This window comes from Gambusia affinis, linkage group LG03, assembly GCF_019740435.1.
Source record: "Gambusia affinis linkage group LG03, SWU_Gaff_1.0, whole genome shotgun sequence".
Classification (NCBI taxonomy): Eukaryota; Metazoa; Chordata; class Actinopteri; order Cyprinodontiformes; family Poeciliidae; genus Gambusia; species Gambusia affinis.
Genome location: NC_057870.1, coordinates 9,769,519 through 9,787,300, shown reverse-complemented (window position 1 = coordinate 9,787,300; position 17,782 = coordinate 9,769,519). Strand labels below are relative to the sequence as shown.

Genomic DNA, 17,782 nt, shown 5'->3' with positions numbered 1-17,782 from the left:
GCTGGCCAGTTCCAGCATACTTGTGCAGCGTTTGCACTTACTGACGTTACACAAAAGAAGACAGAGTGGGTAAGAAAGAAAAAAAAAAAAAAAAACTTCAGAAAATTAAGTTAGAGGCCTGTCCACCTGCCAGCTTCCGCACTGCAGCAGGCGCTGAGACAACCTTATTGTTGTGGCCGTCCCTCGGCTCACTCACTTGTGGCGACCTGCAGCTGAGGGCATGAGCAAAGAGGCGAGCAGCGTTACGTTGAACTTTGACACAAAGCTGCTTCCCTTTCGCGCCGCTTCAACTCAACTGCACCTCGTCAGTGCAGTCGAGTTGTTGGGACAAAAAAAAAAAAAGGAACAAAAACATAAAAAGATAGAGGGACAACTCAGGCACCATTTGCTTCACACTAAACCTGCAGCTTTGGCGTCACATAACATGGCAGCACAAGCAGAGAGAGCTGACAGGTCTCCGGTGAATAAGATTTCTTGTTAGCAGGAGACGCAATTTCGCAAGGAAAGCGAAATCCAACTCCGTTAATTTTTCAAGCAAACACATGCAACGTAGCTAACCGGAAAACACCGAGCCAATGAGGACGGAGGGGTTTTAGAGGGAGCGTCCCTGTTGAAAATAGTCTCTTCACCTGCTTACCTTCTGTATTAATAATCATTTACTGACAACTCCCACAGAAGAGCTCTTGTGCCTGAGCAACAGCTAAATATTTCATACAGGCATCGGTTCAACAGTGAAGCCAAGTATTACCGGAGAGCAGATTGAATAAAAACATGAAAGTCCTTTTGAAAAATGTTTCAAATAACTCAAACACACGCAGCCAGACTGCTGGGAGAGAAGCAGAACTAATCCGAGTTTAAAAACGACTGAAAACGAAATAGCTGCTTCATCGACACCCGAGTCGATGAAGCAACACAAATACGTAAAATTAGGATATATATGGAGAAAATTTTATAAATGTTGTTTTAAATGAAGATTTTTTTTTTTATGGAGAAACAGAAGAAGATGTGACCACTTCTTGAGGCAGACGACCAAAGAACGAGCAATTTTAAACCTCCGAGCCACTTAGCTAATGTGGAGATATTTTCACAAGAGACCAAAGCAAAATCACCGTGTCGCTAAAAGCAGAAATTTGAACCTTGAAAAGCAGACTGAGACAGACCTCTCTCAGTCTGTGTTCATGTACCTCAAGGTTTATTGCCAGTCGTGCAAAATGTGCCTCAACACGAGACATTAGAGCTGATATTAGCGACAGCAGTGCTGACACAGGTCTACTGCAAAAATAATAATTAATATTTATTTATTGTTCCTTAATACTTTAGTAGTTGATTTAATTACTGTCAAACATCACTATTTGTTTTAAAAAAAATGATTTGAATGTGATAAATTGAGATTCCAGAGCCTTCCAATTGACTGAATCTCGCCTGATGCAGTCAAGTGAATATTGAGACGAGGCCATCTGACCTCACATCGCCAACAGCAACGCTAATCCCTCCATTTAGCAGGAAAAAGTGACGGGTCAGACTTTTACTCCCCACGCCGTTACACGGTGATGTATTCCACGGCAACGGCGCCATTATTCATGCCAGGCGTCGCACCGCGGCAACAGACTCCACCGTCTGCTCAGCCGGAACCTGACTGATGGGCCGACTCGCACGAGGAGGGACTTGGAGAAAAAAGGTCACGTTGTTCTCCATCGAATGACCTCGGCCACGTGACGCATGCAACACTGGTCGCCACACGACTCAGTTTAAAAACAATTTGGCACAAAATGAGGTTTTACAAAAAAGAAAAAAAAAAAAGAGGAAGAACCACCTCATCTCTTTGGACGTCACAGATTTCTGACTCACTGCTTTGTTCGCACAACCACACACAGGTCTATTGGGTGGCCTACTCAACACTCATTGCTCACAAAATATGTAAAGTGGGTGGCTTGTCCCCCCTCCCGCAAAACAACAATCACTTCCAACAAATCACCCATTAAAAAAAACAACAACAAAAAAAACCTGGAACTACTGAAAGCGAGTGTGACTCATCCAAATGAACAACACGCAGCGAATGTGTTTGCCGAGATGGGCTTTCATAACCCACTTCGCGGCTGTCAGACGCGCTCAGGCCTTATCAGAGGAAACGTCTGGCCACATTAGCACAAGCTGTCCCTGTGCCAGACGACAGTGGTCGGCTCTGATCAGCGCTAAAGTGGACATGGTGCGAGAGCGTTGAGAGGCCGTCAAAGTGCTTCACCCGCACAAAGTGGTGATGTGTTCAACAATTTCACCTCAACTGTGCTGCTCTTTCTCAAGGATGTTTTTTTAAAAATTATTATTCAAAAATCAGGTCTGGTACCTTTCCCCCATGGACTCGCAACTTTAATCACATGTGTGCAGCATTCAGACTTTAAACTACATATCGAGTGCTCGTCCTAAGTGCTCCTCTATATTTCTGCGTCGCACAGTTCATCTTTAATCCCTCCGTATATAAGGAGTAGACGGTTAACGTAAGAGGCCGGTTGTGGTTGAGGTCAAATCTTTGCCATTTAAGGGCTAAAAGCACGAATAAGGCTCCAAAGATTACCTCTACACTGTTAGGGGTTTCGACAAATGGAGCCCGCCTCGCTTCTGGTATAAACGATTCAAAAGTTATCGATTGTGCTGATTTGGCAAAGGAGGAAGCGGAAGTCACTGAAATATTAACAGCGGAGTGTTACAGCTGAGCCAGAAAGATGGTTTTCTTCTCATTGTACAGATATCGCTGAAAAGGGTTCACTTCAATGAGACGATTTCATGCCCTCGGGTTCCCAACAGCTGGAAGAAATATGCATAATTCAAAAGGACCTATGATTAATGAATCATTTATGACATTCTTAGAATGTGTTATTACTCCAGAGGAGATAAGGGTCAACTCATTTAATTAGTATTAAACTCAGAGATGTGGAAAAAAAGAAAACTGAATCTAAAATTTTATATATATATATATATATATATATATATATATATATATATATATATATATATATATATATATATATATATATATATATATATATATATAATATTTACTTTCCTTCTTGCTGCTGGATAAGAGGGTGCAACAGGAAGAATAAACCCTGCGCAGCTCCCAGAGGAAGGACATTTAGTCGTAATTGTAACGACACAGTGAAGTCACTTTATTTACAACAGAGATTTTTGAACAATATGAGGGGTTGGCATGGTGTTCATGCTTGTATTGAGCAGATGAATATTTAACCTTAAGGAGATGCACAATCCGGCCCTACAGAGGGCCAAAGTTCCCCGCCTGATATCTTGTCTCATAAAGAAGCATTGTGTTTGAGGTATTGTATTAAAACATTTAACTCATGTTAAAATGTCTCTGATTTGTGTGTGTGCTTCAACCTGTCAGAAGCTTACAAAACCATGACATCATCATCATCATCATCATTGTCGGGGATTTACCAAGGTGACTCAAGGCGTAGTAATCTCAGTCTTTGTAAACTTTTGACTCTGAAAATGTTTCTCTGTATCAGTAAATGCACCATGCTAATGCCAGCCAGAGGGGAATGCCATGTTTGGTTTTTTTTTAAGCCTTATGAGATTTCCATTTCTGTCTGTTTTTCAACATCCTGGAGTAAAAATGTCGGCAGCCTTTTTGGAAATCTGAGAATTGCAAACTTCAGGAAATACACATAAAGGCTGCTGTTTTACAGTGTCAGCCATCCTAACTGATGATGTACATTAGCTAAATCCTGCATAACAACAACAACTCACACAGTGATATGAAGCTTAATCTGCTTCTTGGGCTTTTCCCTACTTCCTGTGCAGCTCATGTTGACTTGGCCGGTTCGTCAAGTTTCTCATTTTAACTGCAGCTTTTGGAGTATTTTATATTGAAATAATACCAACTTCCACCTCTACATGACTTATTCCCAATAAAGACTCCTTACAGTTTTATAATTCGGCCCGAGCAGTGAATCGCTGTGAAGGCTTATTATTATTATTATTGGATGCATGCAAAATTCTTCCGCCAGTGGATTTTAAAACTTCAATCTAGATGCGATATGTCTATTTTTACTTATTTATTTTTTTACATTTTGATTATTCATTGCTTTATGTTTGAGTTTTGTTTATTAATCACTTGTCACATTTTCAATCAAGATAAAAAACGCTGCTATGGTCTTTCCCACACTGAAACCAATCAGTCATAAAAAAAAAATCGATGGGACTTTGACATGAATCAACACCTGCAAGACTTTGCAACGACAACGCTCACATTCTTTCACCTGTCAAACGCCTCTCTGACTGAAATGCACTGATGCAAAGCACATAACCGGAGGCAAACGGCGTGGAATCACGACGGCCCGCAGGTATAAACCCCGGACACATTTCCAGACATGCGACGGCATCCGAGCAGCTCCTCCGAGAAGGAGAAGTGGATGCGGGCTGCCAGCACCACCTGGCACACTTCCTCCTCTCACAAGTTACTGCAGGACACTCCTGCTGCTTGCCGGGTTTGGCCTCGTACCAAGAACCGTGATTTAGAAGTACTTACAGGTGACGCAGAGAACGGAGGAGAGGAGGGCGGGGAGCGCCTCGCATTGATATTCCACCAACTGCTCAGGCAGCACACAATCAAAATAAGTGATATTGCTTGTAGGGCCAGAGCCACGCTTTGCCACAAATATTCTCCCTCTTTTTGTCATCGCTCCAAACAGCTTTTGACCTTGCGGTGGGAAGGAAAACTTTGCAGCCAGATATGCAGATCCAAATGGTTTTGGATACAGGAGCAACCGATACTTAGCATGGTATTGGGAGCTTTTTAGGAAAGGATGTTCGAAATGATCTGAATTATTATTGCATAAATAACAATTATTGCTAGATGAACATTAAATCATAATCCCCAAGTAACGTTTCTGGTCGACTGGTTAATTGGGGCATTCATACCAACCCAGTTCAGCCCCACTTTAATTGAAATCTGGACCTTTTGTTTAGAAAGTCCGGTTCGTTTGGCGAAGTGGAAGTGGACTATGTCGCAGGGCATTCTGGTTAAATACAACCCAAACAAAAGTGCAGGTCCAGTGCCAGCAGGGAGAAATGTCTTTGAGTCTTTTACCAAAGACTAAAGAGAAATCCCACAACCGCTAAAATCTGACGCTGCTCCACTTTTGTTGTCATTTTGTGAAGAAGGAAGTGGCGCTCGGTGTCTTGTTCGGAGGTTTTTCATGTCGTTTCCTTGAGTGGTTCTTGGTGTGGTGCCGCCAGGGGCCGAGGGTACACTGGTTTCTCAGAGACTTTGAATCGTTTGACACAGAGCAGTTTGAAAGTGAACTACACCAGCTGAAACTGTCACAAATTTAGAACCGATTCTGCCAGACTATTAGTTGTGGAAACACCCTAATTTTTATACAGTGTTAGAGCAGTGAGAACAGTCCAGCAACACAACAAAGTGGCCATTCAACATAAATGTCTTTCAAAAGGAAGCAAATGTTCATGACATTCAAAACAAAAGGAGAGCTATACATGTAGGACTTAAAAATAGAAGACAACCGATACAAAATGATTTACTATTTACCATCATTCATTCAGATGGTTTTATGCTCTCTACATTTAATCACATTATGCAAAAGCTGTTCCGACCTGCACGAGGCGATCTTTAGAGGAGTGATTTACATGAGCGCGAGGATACTTTAGGACGGAGGCTCGACGCGCATTTGTTCAACAAGGAGTCACCCAATAAACAGAAGCAGGAGATGAAGCGGAGTTTACACAGACAATGCTTTGATAATGCCTTTGATAATCCTCGCTTTCTGGCAGCACCGGGCCGAGTCAGACTGCCGAGCTCTGATCTGAGCGACCTCCCAGACAGACAAGCCTGATAAGGGAACAGGGGGGGTGAGAGCAGCTTTAAAACCGCCACCTTGATGGAAAAGTAAGATATCCACTTTAGATGTTGAAAGTGCCGACTTGCTGGATTACGAGTTCAAACGTGACGTGAGGAAACGATTCCACGACCGAAGCCAGAGGCTGCAGACACTAAACTCATCAGAATAAAGCAACAAAGATGCGGAGTGAGAAACAGAACCAAAGAGGGCTGGAAATCAGGCTGGCTTCAAACTCAACAACCGTCTGCCTGATGCTTTAAATCAAAGCTGCGGGGATTATTGATCACAGTTCGACGGAGGAGAACCGGAATTTCGTTCTGATTAGCTTTTTTGTAAGCTGTTTCAAATTAAGACAAATTTCAACATAAAAGATATCCTGACCCAATACAAAATACGTTTCCCCCAACAAGGATTTCATTTGTTAGCACACAAAGCAGCCTGTTTAAGCACACAGCTGAGGTGCGGACCGTCTCCGTTGTTTTGTAGCCACAGACCATCACACTGCCGCCACCGTGTTTATGCTGAGCATGATGAGCTTTCACTGGAATCCTGTGTGAACTTTAAACCAGATGTGCGGTGTGGTATCGGTGTGGGTGTGCAGAAAATAAATAAATAAAAAATAAAACTTTTCTCCAAAATATTCCACAAAATGTGCTTCTAAATTTCTAGAGGGTTCACCATGGTGTTGTTTAGTAAATCTGACATTGAGATTTGTGTAGTTTTTTTTTCTAGCAGTGATTTTTGCTTTCGAACTTGCTTAATTGGGGCAAATATGTTCAGCATTGCTTTGGATGTTTTCTGGGTACTTGGCAATCTCACTGTTGTCATGGCAATCCTGCCGTAGTTTAGGTAGATGGGCCACTCTTGGGAAGGTTTATCACCGTTCCACGTTTTCATTTGTGTATAGCGTTTGTTACTATAAAAGTCAAGTACTTTGTTTCTTGTCTGTTCTTGAATTTTATTTGGTACGATGCGTTGCTTTTGAGATCATTTATCCTACTTCATGTTGTCAGGTGGGTTAATGATTATACAGATTTGGGAGTATTCAGACCTGGGTGTGGCTAGTGAAATTAAACTAAGCTTTCCAAAAACGTGAAATCAAAGTTGAAAAGGTTGCTTCTCTGCTTTATCGTTGTTGTTTTATTACTGCATTTACTCGGGTTATTCTCGTCATATCACAATTTGAATGCTAGTAAAAAGTGTAAAAAATAAAAAAGAATGTTTTTTGTTCTGTTCGTAGCAGCATACCCAGAACAATACGCAACGGTTCTGCTTCATTTGTTGGTTTTACAAACCGTTCTCTGACAAAGTTGTCTTTTTTTAATGCATTTTGTGTTTTGAACGTTTGACTGATCATTCCTGAAAGTCCCAAAATGGTCCGGAATCATAATACTGTACCCAGTAATTAATACAATATATAATTAACAATATATTTTGCAAGTTTTAGATGGTTTTATTTATCTTAGCTACCAAAAAAAACAAAACAAACAGTAAAATATGTGACTGAAACATAGAAATACTGGAGCCTCCAGTTCATTTCAGAGTCCTGTGCAGCATCATGCCGGTGTTTGTGGCAGCCATCAGCCTCCCACCATCACGCTCACCAAAAGAAATGCTTAATCAGATAGTCAGCAACAAATATCAATAAATAAGGCTTGTTTATAATAAAATTAAATAGGAAACCATTAGGCTTAAGTGGATGTTTCACAGCAACAACACTCAAGCAGCTTCCTGTGATTCATTCTCTTCCTCCAATCTGTCACTTCCCATCAGGAAGCCGTTCCACCTCTCCCTGTGTTCCTCTTCACTCCACACCTCTGCCGGTTCCTCCCTCCATCTCCCTTTTCCTGCAGACATCCAACTGGAATCCAGCCAGCTGCTTCGGGCCTAACGGACCCCCGAGGAGGGCGACACCTCAGCGCCGCCCCGGCTCCGGATCCCGCTAAAAACGTCTTTCTGACAAATCACAATTTAACTGTACTATTAGTAATATTTTGTGGTACTTATTGCAATGGCTGTACACATAGCAAGAAACCGTATTGCAAGAAACATTTGAAAGAATTGATTGTAAAATCCTGATAATATTTTTAGACCTAAAATCAGGACCGATAATTAGAACTTACTCCGACTGATAATCAACAAACCAATGTGTCAAAAACTATGAACTCCCACAATTTTCTGTTTGGCATAAACACACCAAACAACAGCAGGTATTAGGGCTGGTTGATGTGTTTTTAAAACAACAGTTCTTACTTTTTTATACACCAAATCTGATTTTAATCACCGTTTTCACTTAAGAAAAAAAAAAGACAAAACAAAAACAAAACAAAAAAAAAACACTTGAGCGAATGAATTCAAAGTTGAAAAAATAGAAGCTGTAAAACAAGATGGCAGTTCTTGGTCAGACTGCTACCACTCTGAACTTTAGAAATCCAAGAAGTGCATTGGTGGAAACAACAATCTAAGAAATAAGTCTTCAAAAACAGAAAATCTGATTAACTGATCAAATCAATTCATTGCCCAGTCGTAGCAAGTTCCCCAATGGACTTTTTTTTTTTTTTTAATTGAGCAAAAATCACATAAAAATCAGTGATGTGCTTTGACGGATACATTGGAAGAACCTTGTAATTTCTTTATTTCCTGTTTAATTCACAACTACAATCTATCGCAGAAAATGTAGCAGATGTTGCTCCATTATGCCTTTCAGTGCTTAATTAAAAAATGCATTCGTCAAATTTAGAATTGGCAGCTGAGACTTAAAAATAAATAAATAAATGAAAAGAAAACAGAAAATGATACTGGCCAGGAAATTCTGGTTGGTACATCTCTATATTTTCAAACCGGGGGAACCTTCTGGTGTAATGAAATAACTCAAGATGATTAGACGTTTCTGGACACCGATGAAGTATGAATAGTCAACGGTGTCAGTAAATGCGTCCGTCACTGAATGACTGTCGACACAGTGATGCTTCTTACTGTAATCAGAGTAGCGTACCAAACACACTGCGCCAGCCAACATCACAGCAACGCTGGTGCATACACTCAGCGGGAAACCATTTGAAAGCAACGGCAAACGCACCACAATCACACCCAACGACAAACGCTCCGTTTCTATTTCTAGCCGGCTTCCTCACATCTCTCCGCACACAAAGCGCAGACTTTAAAGTCTATAGGCTCCACTCCCGACTCGGTTTCGCTTTCTTCTCATGCAGATGGAAATTTCACAGTCAGAGCTGGCGTGCACGCCACCTGACCTTTTTCACGTACATTGCAGGAATCCTTTTCACAGCTTCCTCCCACAGACCACCGAAACTGTTCCCACACATACTCCATACTGAGCAACAAAGGACGGAGAGAAAGAGAGAGAAAGGAGAAATTCACCGCTCTTTCTCAACAATATGCAGCCTTTTCAGTGCACAGGTAGCAGCACTGAATCCCCCGACCAGCCCGTAACCCCTAATGACGTCTTTGTCTTCTGCTGCTTGCGCTCAGTAATTAGCCAGAGAGAGGGCAGTTAGTTGTAGGTAATGAGCCAGACGAGAGGAGGCTATGGAGCCTCTGCGACCAAAACAAACAGAGCCTCGGTGTGGCAGCACAGCAGCCATCAGCGGCTGATGGAGGTTTATCTTTGAGACACACATGGGCCTTCTTGTGCACAGTGACACTGCAGAGGCCTCAGATACCCGGCAAAGAGATACAGCACACATGCTGACATGCAGAAACGCTGTCAGATTTTGTCACGTTGCCACCACAAACCTCAACATATTAGATTGGGATTTATTGTGAGCCAGAGGTTTAAAAGAAGGCTTTAGATCAAGGGCTGTTCAAAGTGGGGCCCGGGGCCACATTTTTGTTGATTTTAGTTTTTGAGAATTAGATTTTTTTTTGACCCACAAGTACTTTTGAGCTGACAATTTGACAAAAAGTTTGGACACCACTGGTGTAGTTTCTATTCAACTTCTCAGCTCTCTTCTTCTTTGCTGGTCCCCCCCAAAAAATTATGCCAAGTTTGTGGTTGTAATGTGGCAAAATGTGAAGAAAACCTCTGACACATATATACGTTTGCAAGGTCCCGTGCATTTTATTCGATGGTGAATTTTATTTCATAGTTTACTTGGAAATTAACATTTCAGTCACCCTATGATTGGCAAATATCAAACTTGATTGCTGACTTAAACTCGTGGGGAAGCCACCCGAGCAAATAATCAGGATATAAATTCAATTTGCACAATGTCGGTGGGAAAGATCATCCACGGTCGACACGTGCTGCATTTCAATTTCTGCGTCCCACAAAGCAAATTTCTATTCGGCAAGAAAAAAGGTCACAACAAGCGACACACACCCACACACATGAATGCAGATGAGCTGATCTGCGCCTCATACCCCTCGTCATAAAAACGGAAAATATTGAAGATGTGAGAGCTTAAAAGCCAGGCAGCAGAATCAATCAGCGTAACGTCCGTCTGACAGGCCGGGAGCGTTGGTGTATGACGGCAGACGGGTCTGTCTGTTTCACCCAGGGAGCGCTGTAGTGCAAGGGGATCTGTCCGAAGCAGTGTTCAGATTTTCAGCCGTGCATCTGGGGAGGAGAACAGATCAATCCCGATTGGCCGGCAGCCAGTCGTCGCCTTTGCCTTCACACGCGGAGGGCCGGCCTCACCGAGGTTCCCGTGCCGTGATTCATCCCGCTGCAAATTAAGTAAACATGTTTTTTGGACTGCCAGCCGAAAAGAGGCACCCTGCAGCATCATCTGCGGTGCCAGCGCCGTCGCCATGACGCTCCGATTACAGGGAGCGCACTGAAAACTAAACCTGCAGTCTCATTAGTCGGAGTAAGTCGGCCTGGTTGCTGCCCACAGGGAGATCCTCCCAAACCCACACACCCCGCACAGCTCACTGGGACGGGGCACAAACAGCATGGAACAGCACACACACACACACACGCAGACGAGAAACTTTCCTTTCTCATTCATGGACGGCAGAATTCTCTGATAACTTTTTCCAGCTGAACAGAAACAAAACTCAAATCATTATCTTTGGACCTAAAGAGTCGGCCCGCAGCTCCAGTTATTACAGCTAAGCTAGTGATCAGGTCTGAAATGTGGGTGAAGTGACGGACTCTGACCTTAACATTCAGAGCCACATAAAGGCAGCTACAAAATCAGCCTCTTATCACCTGAAGAACATTTCCAAGATTAGAGGACTAATGTCCCAGCAAGATGTAGAGAAACTCATCCATGCATTTATCTTTAGTCGTGTCTTCACAGGTCTGCCTAAAAACAAAAAAAATCAGACAGCTGGCTCCTCCAGAATGCTGCTGCTCATGTTCTGACTAAAACCAGGAAGACAGATAAATCACTGACCCAAAATATATTAATCATTTGTTGTTGTGTCAACCTTCCAATGGATTGCAGACCTGTCCAGGGTGGACGCCGCCTCTCTCCCGAAATGTCCTGCTGGAGATAGCCACCAGCAGCCATCCTGACCCCACTAGGGACAAGGGTGTACAGAAAATGGATGGATGTTGTGTCAACATTGCAGACCACTCAGATCTTTTGGTTCTGCTTTGCTTTGCTTCCCCAGAACCAGAACCAAACAAGCAGCATTTAGCTTCTATGCTCCTCAATTCTGAAGTAAACTTCCAGAAACCTGCAAGACAGCCGGCACACTGACTTCGTTTAAATCTAGGACTAAAAACTCGCATGTTTAGAGTTGCCTGTGAGTGGAAGTAAGAAGAACATTGATCAAAATATTTGATGTGTATTTGCTTGATGATTTTGATGATGACATTTGACAAAATGTAATGTTTATTGCTTGTTTCGTAGTGTTATTTTATGATGGAGAACACGTTGAACCGCCTCGTTGCCCAATTGCGCCACACAAGTAAATTTGACTCCCATTTCCTGCTAAAACTGGCCACAGAGGATGAGAGAACAGAGAACTGCCCTGGTGAATGGGATTTCCCGACAGCATGCGTCGAACACCATGTTTGACAAGCTCACGGTGCGTCAAAGACGATGTCCTGGCTGGAGGTTGGGCGCATTTAGGAGCAGGGAGGTGAGAGTTCGGAGGATTGTCGTCAGGCTGCGGCGTGACAGGTTGATCCCAGACAGAGGTGAAGACAGCGCTCCGAACGCCACTGGGAGACGAGATAAACGTCAGGCCCAGCTCTTGCTCTGCGGTAATGGCTGACAGAGTGTTTACTGGCTCATCTAGCAGCCAGTCAAACTCGAGGCTGTGCAAGGGGGCAATGCCAACAAGGAGGATCAGAAACTAAGCCTGACATCTTCGTAGAGCATTCCAGGGATGTGAAGAAAAGCAGTTGCGCTCGTTTCCACGTGTTTTATTCAAATGGAACTGAAATAAGCCGTTATTTTACGTGTTTTATTCAAATGGAACTGAAATAAGCCGTTATTTACTATGACTCCCCGTTTCTTCCGTAACTAATTCTACAAAATGCAAGGCGCCTTAAAAAGGTTTTCATACCCCTTCAGTGGAAGAGGGATTGTGCGCACTAGAGCAACATATTAGGGCATAATTGCGAAATGTACATTGTTTTTCTATGCCTTTAACTAATAAAGGACTTAGCTTTTGGTATTTGTGTTCAGTCCCTTTGAGTAAATTGTCAAAAAAGCAACATTTCCCTGCGATTAGCGCTCTGTCTCAGTGGACAGCGAACTTCTGTGAACATCAGTTTTCAAGTCTGGTCACAAGTTCTAAATTAGATTTAGGGCTGATCTATTCAAACACATTAATGCAATTTGATTAAAGGATTCCATATTAGCTCTGGCTGTGCGGCTGATGACCTACTGGAAGGCAGACCTCCATCCGAGTCTTTTTTCCTCTAAGGTTGCCTCGCTTACCTCCATTCAACTACGCCACCGACTCCAGCTTAACTACCCTGTCCCTCCTGAATAAAAGCATCCCCACAGGATGATGCGTCCAGCGCCGTGTTTCATGGTGGAGATGGTTTGATTGAATACAAATTCACATCAGATATTTTCAGTTCAAGGGGTATGAATACTTTCGAATGGCACTATATAATCACCAGCAACTGCATAAACCTTTTTTTTTTTTCACAAAACCTGGAAAGAAAAAAAAAAAAACAGAACATTTGCTCATCTAATAAAATCAAACCGGAGAAAAATAATCTGTGTTTAGTGAATGTTTGCTTGTAAAAGCGGACAGTTACCAGCCACACACACATCTCAGAAAAACTTCAGATGGATCTAATTCAATGAGGCAGAGCCCTTACCGAATTAGAGCCGTGCTTCTGTTCCGTCTGCACTCTAATATAATAATGCACTCGCAAATTAACCACAGCAAACCCATTAAAGGTGACACAGAGCAGTTCCATGCACTGCGGGGTCACCTTCTGCAGATCCCATGTGTACGTCTGTGAGCCACGTGACACTTTCATGTTGCATAATGTCTACGAGAACAAAAAAAAAAAAAAAAAAAACAGAAGAAGAGCAAGAAACCCACAGCATATGACAGAAAATTATGAAATGTGTTTAGGTGGTTGCTTTTTTGTCGCAGATGTGACGACTGCTCCCAATAAAGCTTCAGATATAAAGCTCATTTGGTGGCCATCTTGATGTATAGCTGATCAGAAACATTTAGGCCTACAAATGAAACACGAAAGTTTGGATTACTGAACAGAAATCGTGAACTCTGCCATTTTGATTATTTTTTTTATTTTTTAAGGAAGGCTCTGCTAAAAGGTTTGAAGCAGTTATTATGAGACTTGCTTTAGCAAACTCTCTTTTCATCCGCATTTTGTACGAAAGCAGATGAATTGGGCCTCGAGGCAGAAGCTAACTGCTGGTGCAAAAAGGGAACCAACTCAAACTTTTAGCATATAAAGACACCTCCAGTCTCAGAAACTTCTATTTTATATAGAAGTGAATGATTATTTACATCAGAAATGGAGGTAGGAGGCAGTGCACTTAGGTTGTGTAAACTGAAAAAAAGTCTTCACTTACAGTGCTATAATGTTTTTGCTTTTAACTATTACAACAGGCCGTTATTCTGACTGGAAATGTTTTACATGTTCCTTTTCTCCAGCACTAGTTTCCCACCGGAAGGCCATTAAAGGTGAACATATTCCTTCCTTCATCACCTGCTTAGATCACCGTTAGGTTTCATATGAAAATGGGGGAAAAAAACAAAAAACTATTGTGGTTATGTTTACATCAGATGAAATCAGTCCTGGGGTCATCCTGCACCTCTTGTCACCTTGTGAAGAAGTAAAAACTGACCTGTGACACATTCGCAAGAGGAATCGTTTTCTTTGAAAGGAGAGTGAACAGAAAGGCACTGACTAAACAGTGCTCACTCCTGTTGACCTTAGTCAAGGTCATGGCATTCAAACTGCTGGATGATGACGAGTCAACATAAAAATAAAATAAAAATAAAAAACAAAACATTGTAATTTCACTTGAAGCACATTAGTGATTTTTCTTCTGTTTGCTTCTCAGTTCTGCATCTTACATTCACCAGCCTCAGCAAATGAATGACACAAAATATTAATATAGCAGCCATAGCAAAGTATTAACAGGATGGTAGAGTGGTGGTCTGAAAGTGCTGTGAAAATTATTTGCCTACATACGAATACTTCTTCTGTTTTCGCTTCCAAGAGCAAAAAAGAGTCAAAAAAATTTTTTTTGCTTTCTAATGTGAAAACCACAGATGACCAAAAGGAACAAAAAGCTTCATCTCACATTTACCTTAAAACATTTAGATGATCCCCCAAAAATATATCATGGATTCACCAGAACAAAAGTGGAACTGTTTGGAAGGTGTGTGTGTGTTCTCTGCCAGAAAATCCCACAGGAAAATGTTTAGCAACCGCTTTGTGACATTAAGCTCAAACACACTTCGGTGATGATGCAGCAGAGAAAAGATCCAAACCACAGACAGCAGCAAGTCCACCTCCGACTCGCTCAAAAACAAAAAACAAAAAAGAGAAGTGAAGAATTTTGGAGAAGTCTAGTTGAAATCCAGACATAAATCTGACTGAGATCTCCCCTCATTGCTCTAAATCTCTCCAACGTGGCTGAATTACGACATGAAAAACCAGTTATCACAAACGCTTGGCAGCAGTTGTTGCCACCAAGCAGGACGGCACAGGCTGTAATTAGGTTTGAGAGGATATTACTTATTCACTTTTGGTTTGGATAGCATTTACCAGCTGCTAAATTAAATCACTATGTGAATACTGATCCATATTTACTCAGGTTATCGTTGTCTTAGTTTACTGAAAGACACACACACAAAAAACAACACAAAAAGTCTGCAAGGGGCAATAATACATTTCCCCTGTAGTGCCTCCACTCTCCTGGAAACCAGCAGCTAAGTCATCTCTGCCCAGGGTCTCCTGCCTCTTACCTGTGTCCTGCCGAAACTGGTGCATAGACTGCAGGTCGATGATGTAAGGGGAGAGCTGGGCATCCACCTGCCCAAGAACCACGCTTCCCCTGGCGTCCCCCTTCAGTACGTTCTCGATGTGGTGGCACACCGCCGCGTTGTACGGCCTCCAGCGCCCATGCTCGTTCAGCCACTCCCAGACGACCACCCTGGCCAGGTTCTGAGGCGGGTACCCCACGCCATTCATGGGCACCAGCAGCCCCGACCCGGGGCGAGCCATCTTTCTCCGGCGGTGTCTGGGTCTGAGCTGCTGGGCTGTGTCCCCGTGGTTGAACACCACAGCAACCCCCAGCCCTCTTAACGCCCCCCGGTCAGTCAGCTCACACACAGGAACATCGTCATCCCTCAAAAGAGAAAATAGCTCGAATCAGCAGTTTGCGTGATAGTCCTCAGTTATCTCATGCTGCTTTTCAGGCAATCGGCTCGGATGAAGTCATCTTCAGCAGGTTCCTCTCTTGACAGGGGCCACTTTCGATGATGAGCCGAAGTCTGTCTTGTCCTGTTTGAAGTGACAGATCTCTGATGATGATGACCACAGGAGAGCTACAGCAGGTAGACAGAAAACATTCACTAAACAAATGACAAGTGGCAATAAATAAATAAATAAATAAATCCACCAATAAAGAGATGTCCCAAATCAGTTTCAGCTACTGTTTCTGCAGGAAAGGGCGCACATCTAAATCTGCGCTGGACGCTGCAGCTCTGATCCTGTTGGCGATCCGGATTTCTTTCAAAATCTATGAAAACTGAGCGAGTCTGCATGGGAGCTGTGTCAGCAGCAGCAGCAAAATATCTGCCATCAGATGTATAGATGGGCAGTGTGCAAACACAGCAAAAAAAAAAAAAAAAAAAAAAAAAAAAAAAATAGAGCCAGCTATTATCAGATTATCTAGATGGTATCTTACAGAGACAGATCTGTCTGCTCTGAAGCAGAAAAAAAAAACAAAATAGCACATGCGATCTCCAGATTAACTGTTAAAACTAGTCAGAGAAAATGCCTCAAAAGAGATGTTACAGATACAGACCTGTAGGCAGCAGCAGCAGCTGTGGTGCCACAGATCTGTCAGGTAAGAGGCTGCATCTTGCGGGATCCGGGATGAAAACCAGAGAGCAATACGCAGGGGGTTAAAAAAAACAACAACAACAAAAAGAGGGGATGCAAACCCTCCGACACACGCCTGCCTTTCCACAGACCTGTTCCTATACTCAAAGCTCGAAATTGTCCCGCAAACGCTGAAGCTGCCCCGACTCCGTTACGAAAGAGCGAGCCGTCGCCGTGCAGAGGCTCTCAGATCACAGCGGTTTGTTGGTGCGGTGCCGCTGCTGTGTGCTGACTGAATGCATGCCCTAGTTGCGCGGTTTGCAGACAGAAGCCGCTCCGCTGGTGGGGAGGAAGGCTCCTTTCCGTCCGTGTCACACTGACAATCAGACGAGTCTAACGCAAACATCCGATCCCACGCTGCTCCGGTATGCGCAGCCGTGCACACCTGTATGCATGGACAGAAATGTAGCCTATTGGTCAAATACACAGAAAACACGAAAAGTTGGCACTTCCGGTATCCGGTTTCAAAATAAACTCTGCATCCTTTAGGAGAGGAGCTGACGATAAACGGGGCACACACACCATGACCTTTGAACTTATCTATATATTTTTTGAAACGTGAAAACCGCAGTGTGATTATCACTGGGATTGCATGTGAGGGACTGGCACAATTCAGTTCAGTTCTGTTTATTTCTAAGGTGCCAATTCACAACACACGTCACCTCAAGAGACTTTACAAAAAAGTCAGTTCAGCGAGACACCGTGGAGTTGATATTATCTTTCAAATTGGTCCTAAAAAATGTTTTATCCAAGGAAACCAAGCAGATTGCATCAAGTCACTGACTGGATGAGCATGTAGCAACAGTAGAGAGGAAAAACAGGAAAAAACAGGAAAAAGCCATGTGTGACCGGCCATCTGCCATGACCAGCTGGAGGTTTGACAAGAAGCACATACACACGCACGCACACAATAAAACAAACAAACAAACAAACAAAAACAGGAGCACCAATACATCAGTATTTTCTATGTTAGAGAAAAGCAGAAAGTTAATGTGACTGAGTAGTAGCTCCTTTAGCAGCTTCATTTATAGCTTTAAAGACTTGTGAAAGAAAAAGAGCACAGGAAGTTAAGAGCAACAAAAGTTCAGCTGGTAGCTTTGTTAGGGAGAGAAACAGGGTTAAACACTGAAAGATGGGATCAAGAATGATCTATAATTTGATGTCAAGTTGTAGGCAGCAGTAGCTCAGCCAAGGCCAGAAAGCTAAATTTTCTTCCGCATGTGTGCTGATGTGCGTCCTACATGGTTTGTGGCAAATTCAAACTCTGCATCACAAGAGAAGATATTCTTTGTGACGTGGATGAGAGTTTGTGGCCTAACAGAAAGAAATTGGTAACACTTTTATTTGACGGGTTGTGAATAAGACTGACATGACATCT

The 17,782-nt window shown here is 42.8% G+C and overlaps 1 protein-coding gene across 5 annotated transcripts in view; it reads right to left on the bottom strand.

The window, feature by feature from the left end:
• Positions 1 to 16,936, bottom strand: part of dtx1 (deltex 1, E3 ubiquitin ligase) — a 54,627-nt gene extending 37,691 nt beyond the window's left edge. The window contains exons 1-3 of one of the 5 annotated variants that reach the window (XM_044110846.1): positions 16,497 to 16,928; positions 16,328 to 16,383; positions 15,264 to 15,845 (exon numbers count right to left, since the gene is read on the bottom strand). In XM_044110846.1, coding sequence (XP_043966781.1) covers positions 15,264 to 15,522 — 259 coding nt within the window. In that variant the 5' untranslated portion in view covers positions 15,523 to 15,845; positions 16,328 to 16,383; positions 16,497 to 16,928. Of the gene's footprint in view, positions 1 to 15,263; positions 15,846 to 16,327 lie in introns of all 5 variants that reach the window. The other 4 variants (XM_044110849.1, XM_044110848.1, XM_044110845.1 and 1 more) reach the window with 4 other exon arrangements.
• Between the last annotated feature and the right edge of the window lie 846 nt (positions 16,937 to 17,782).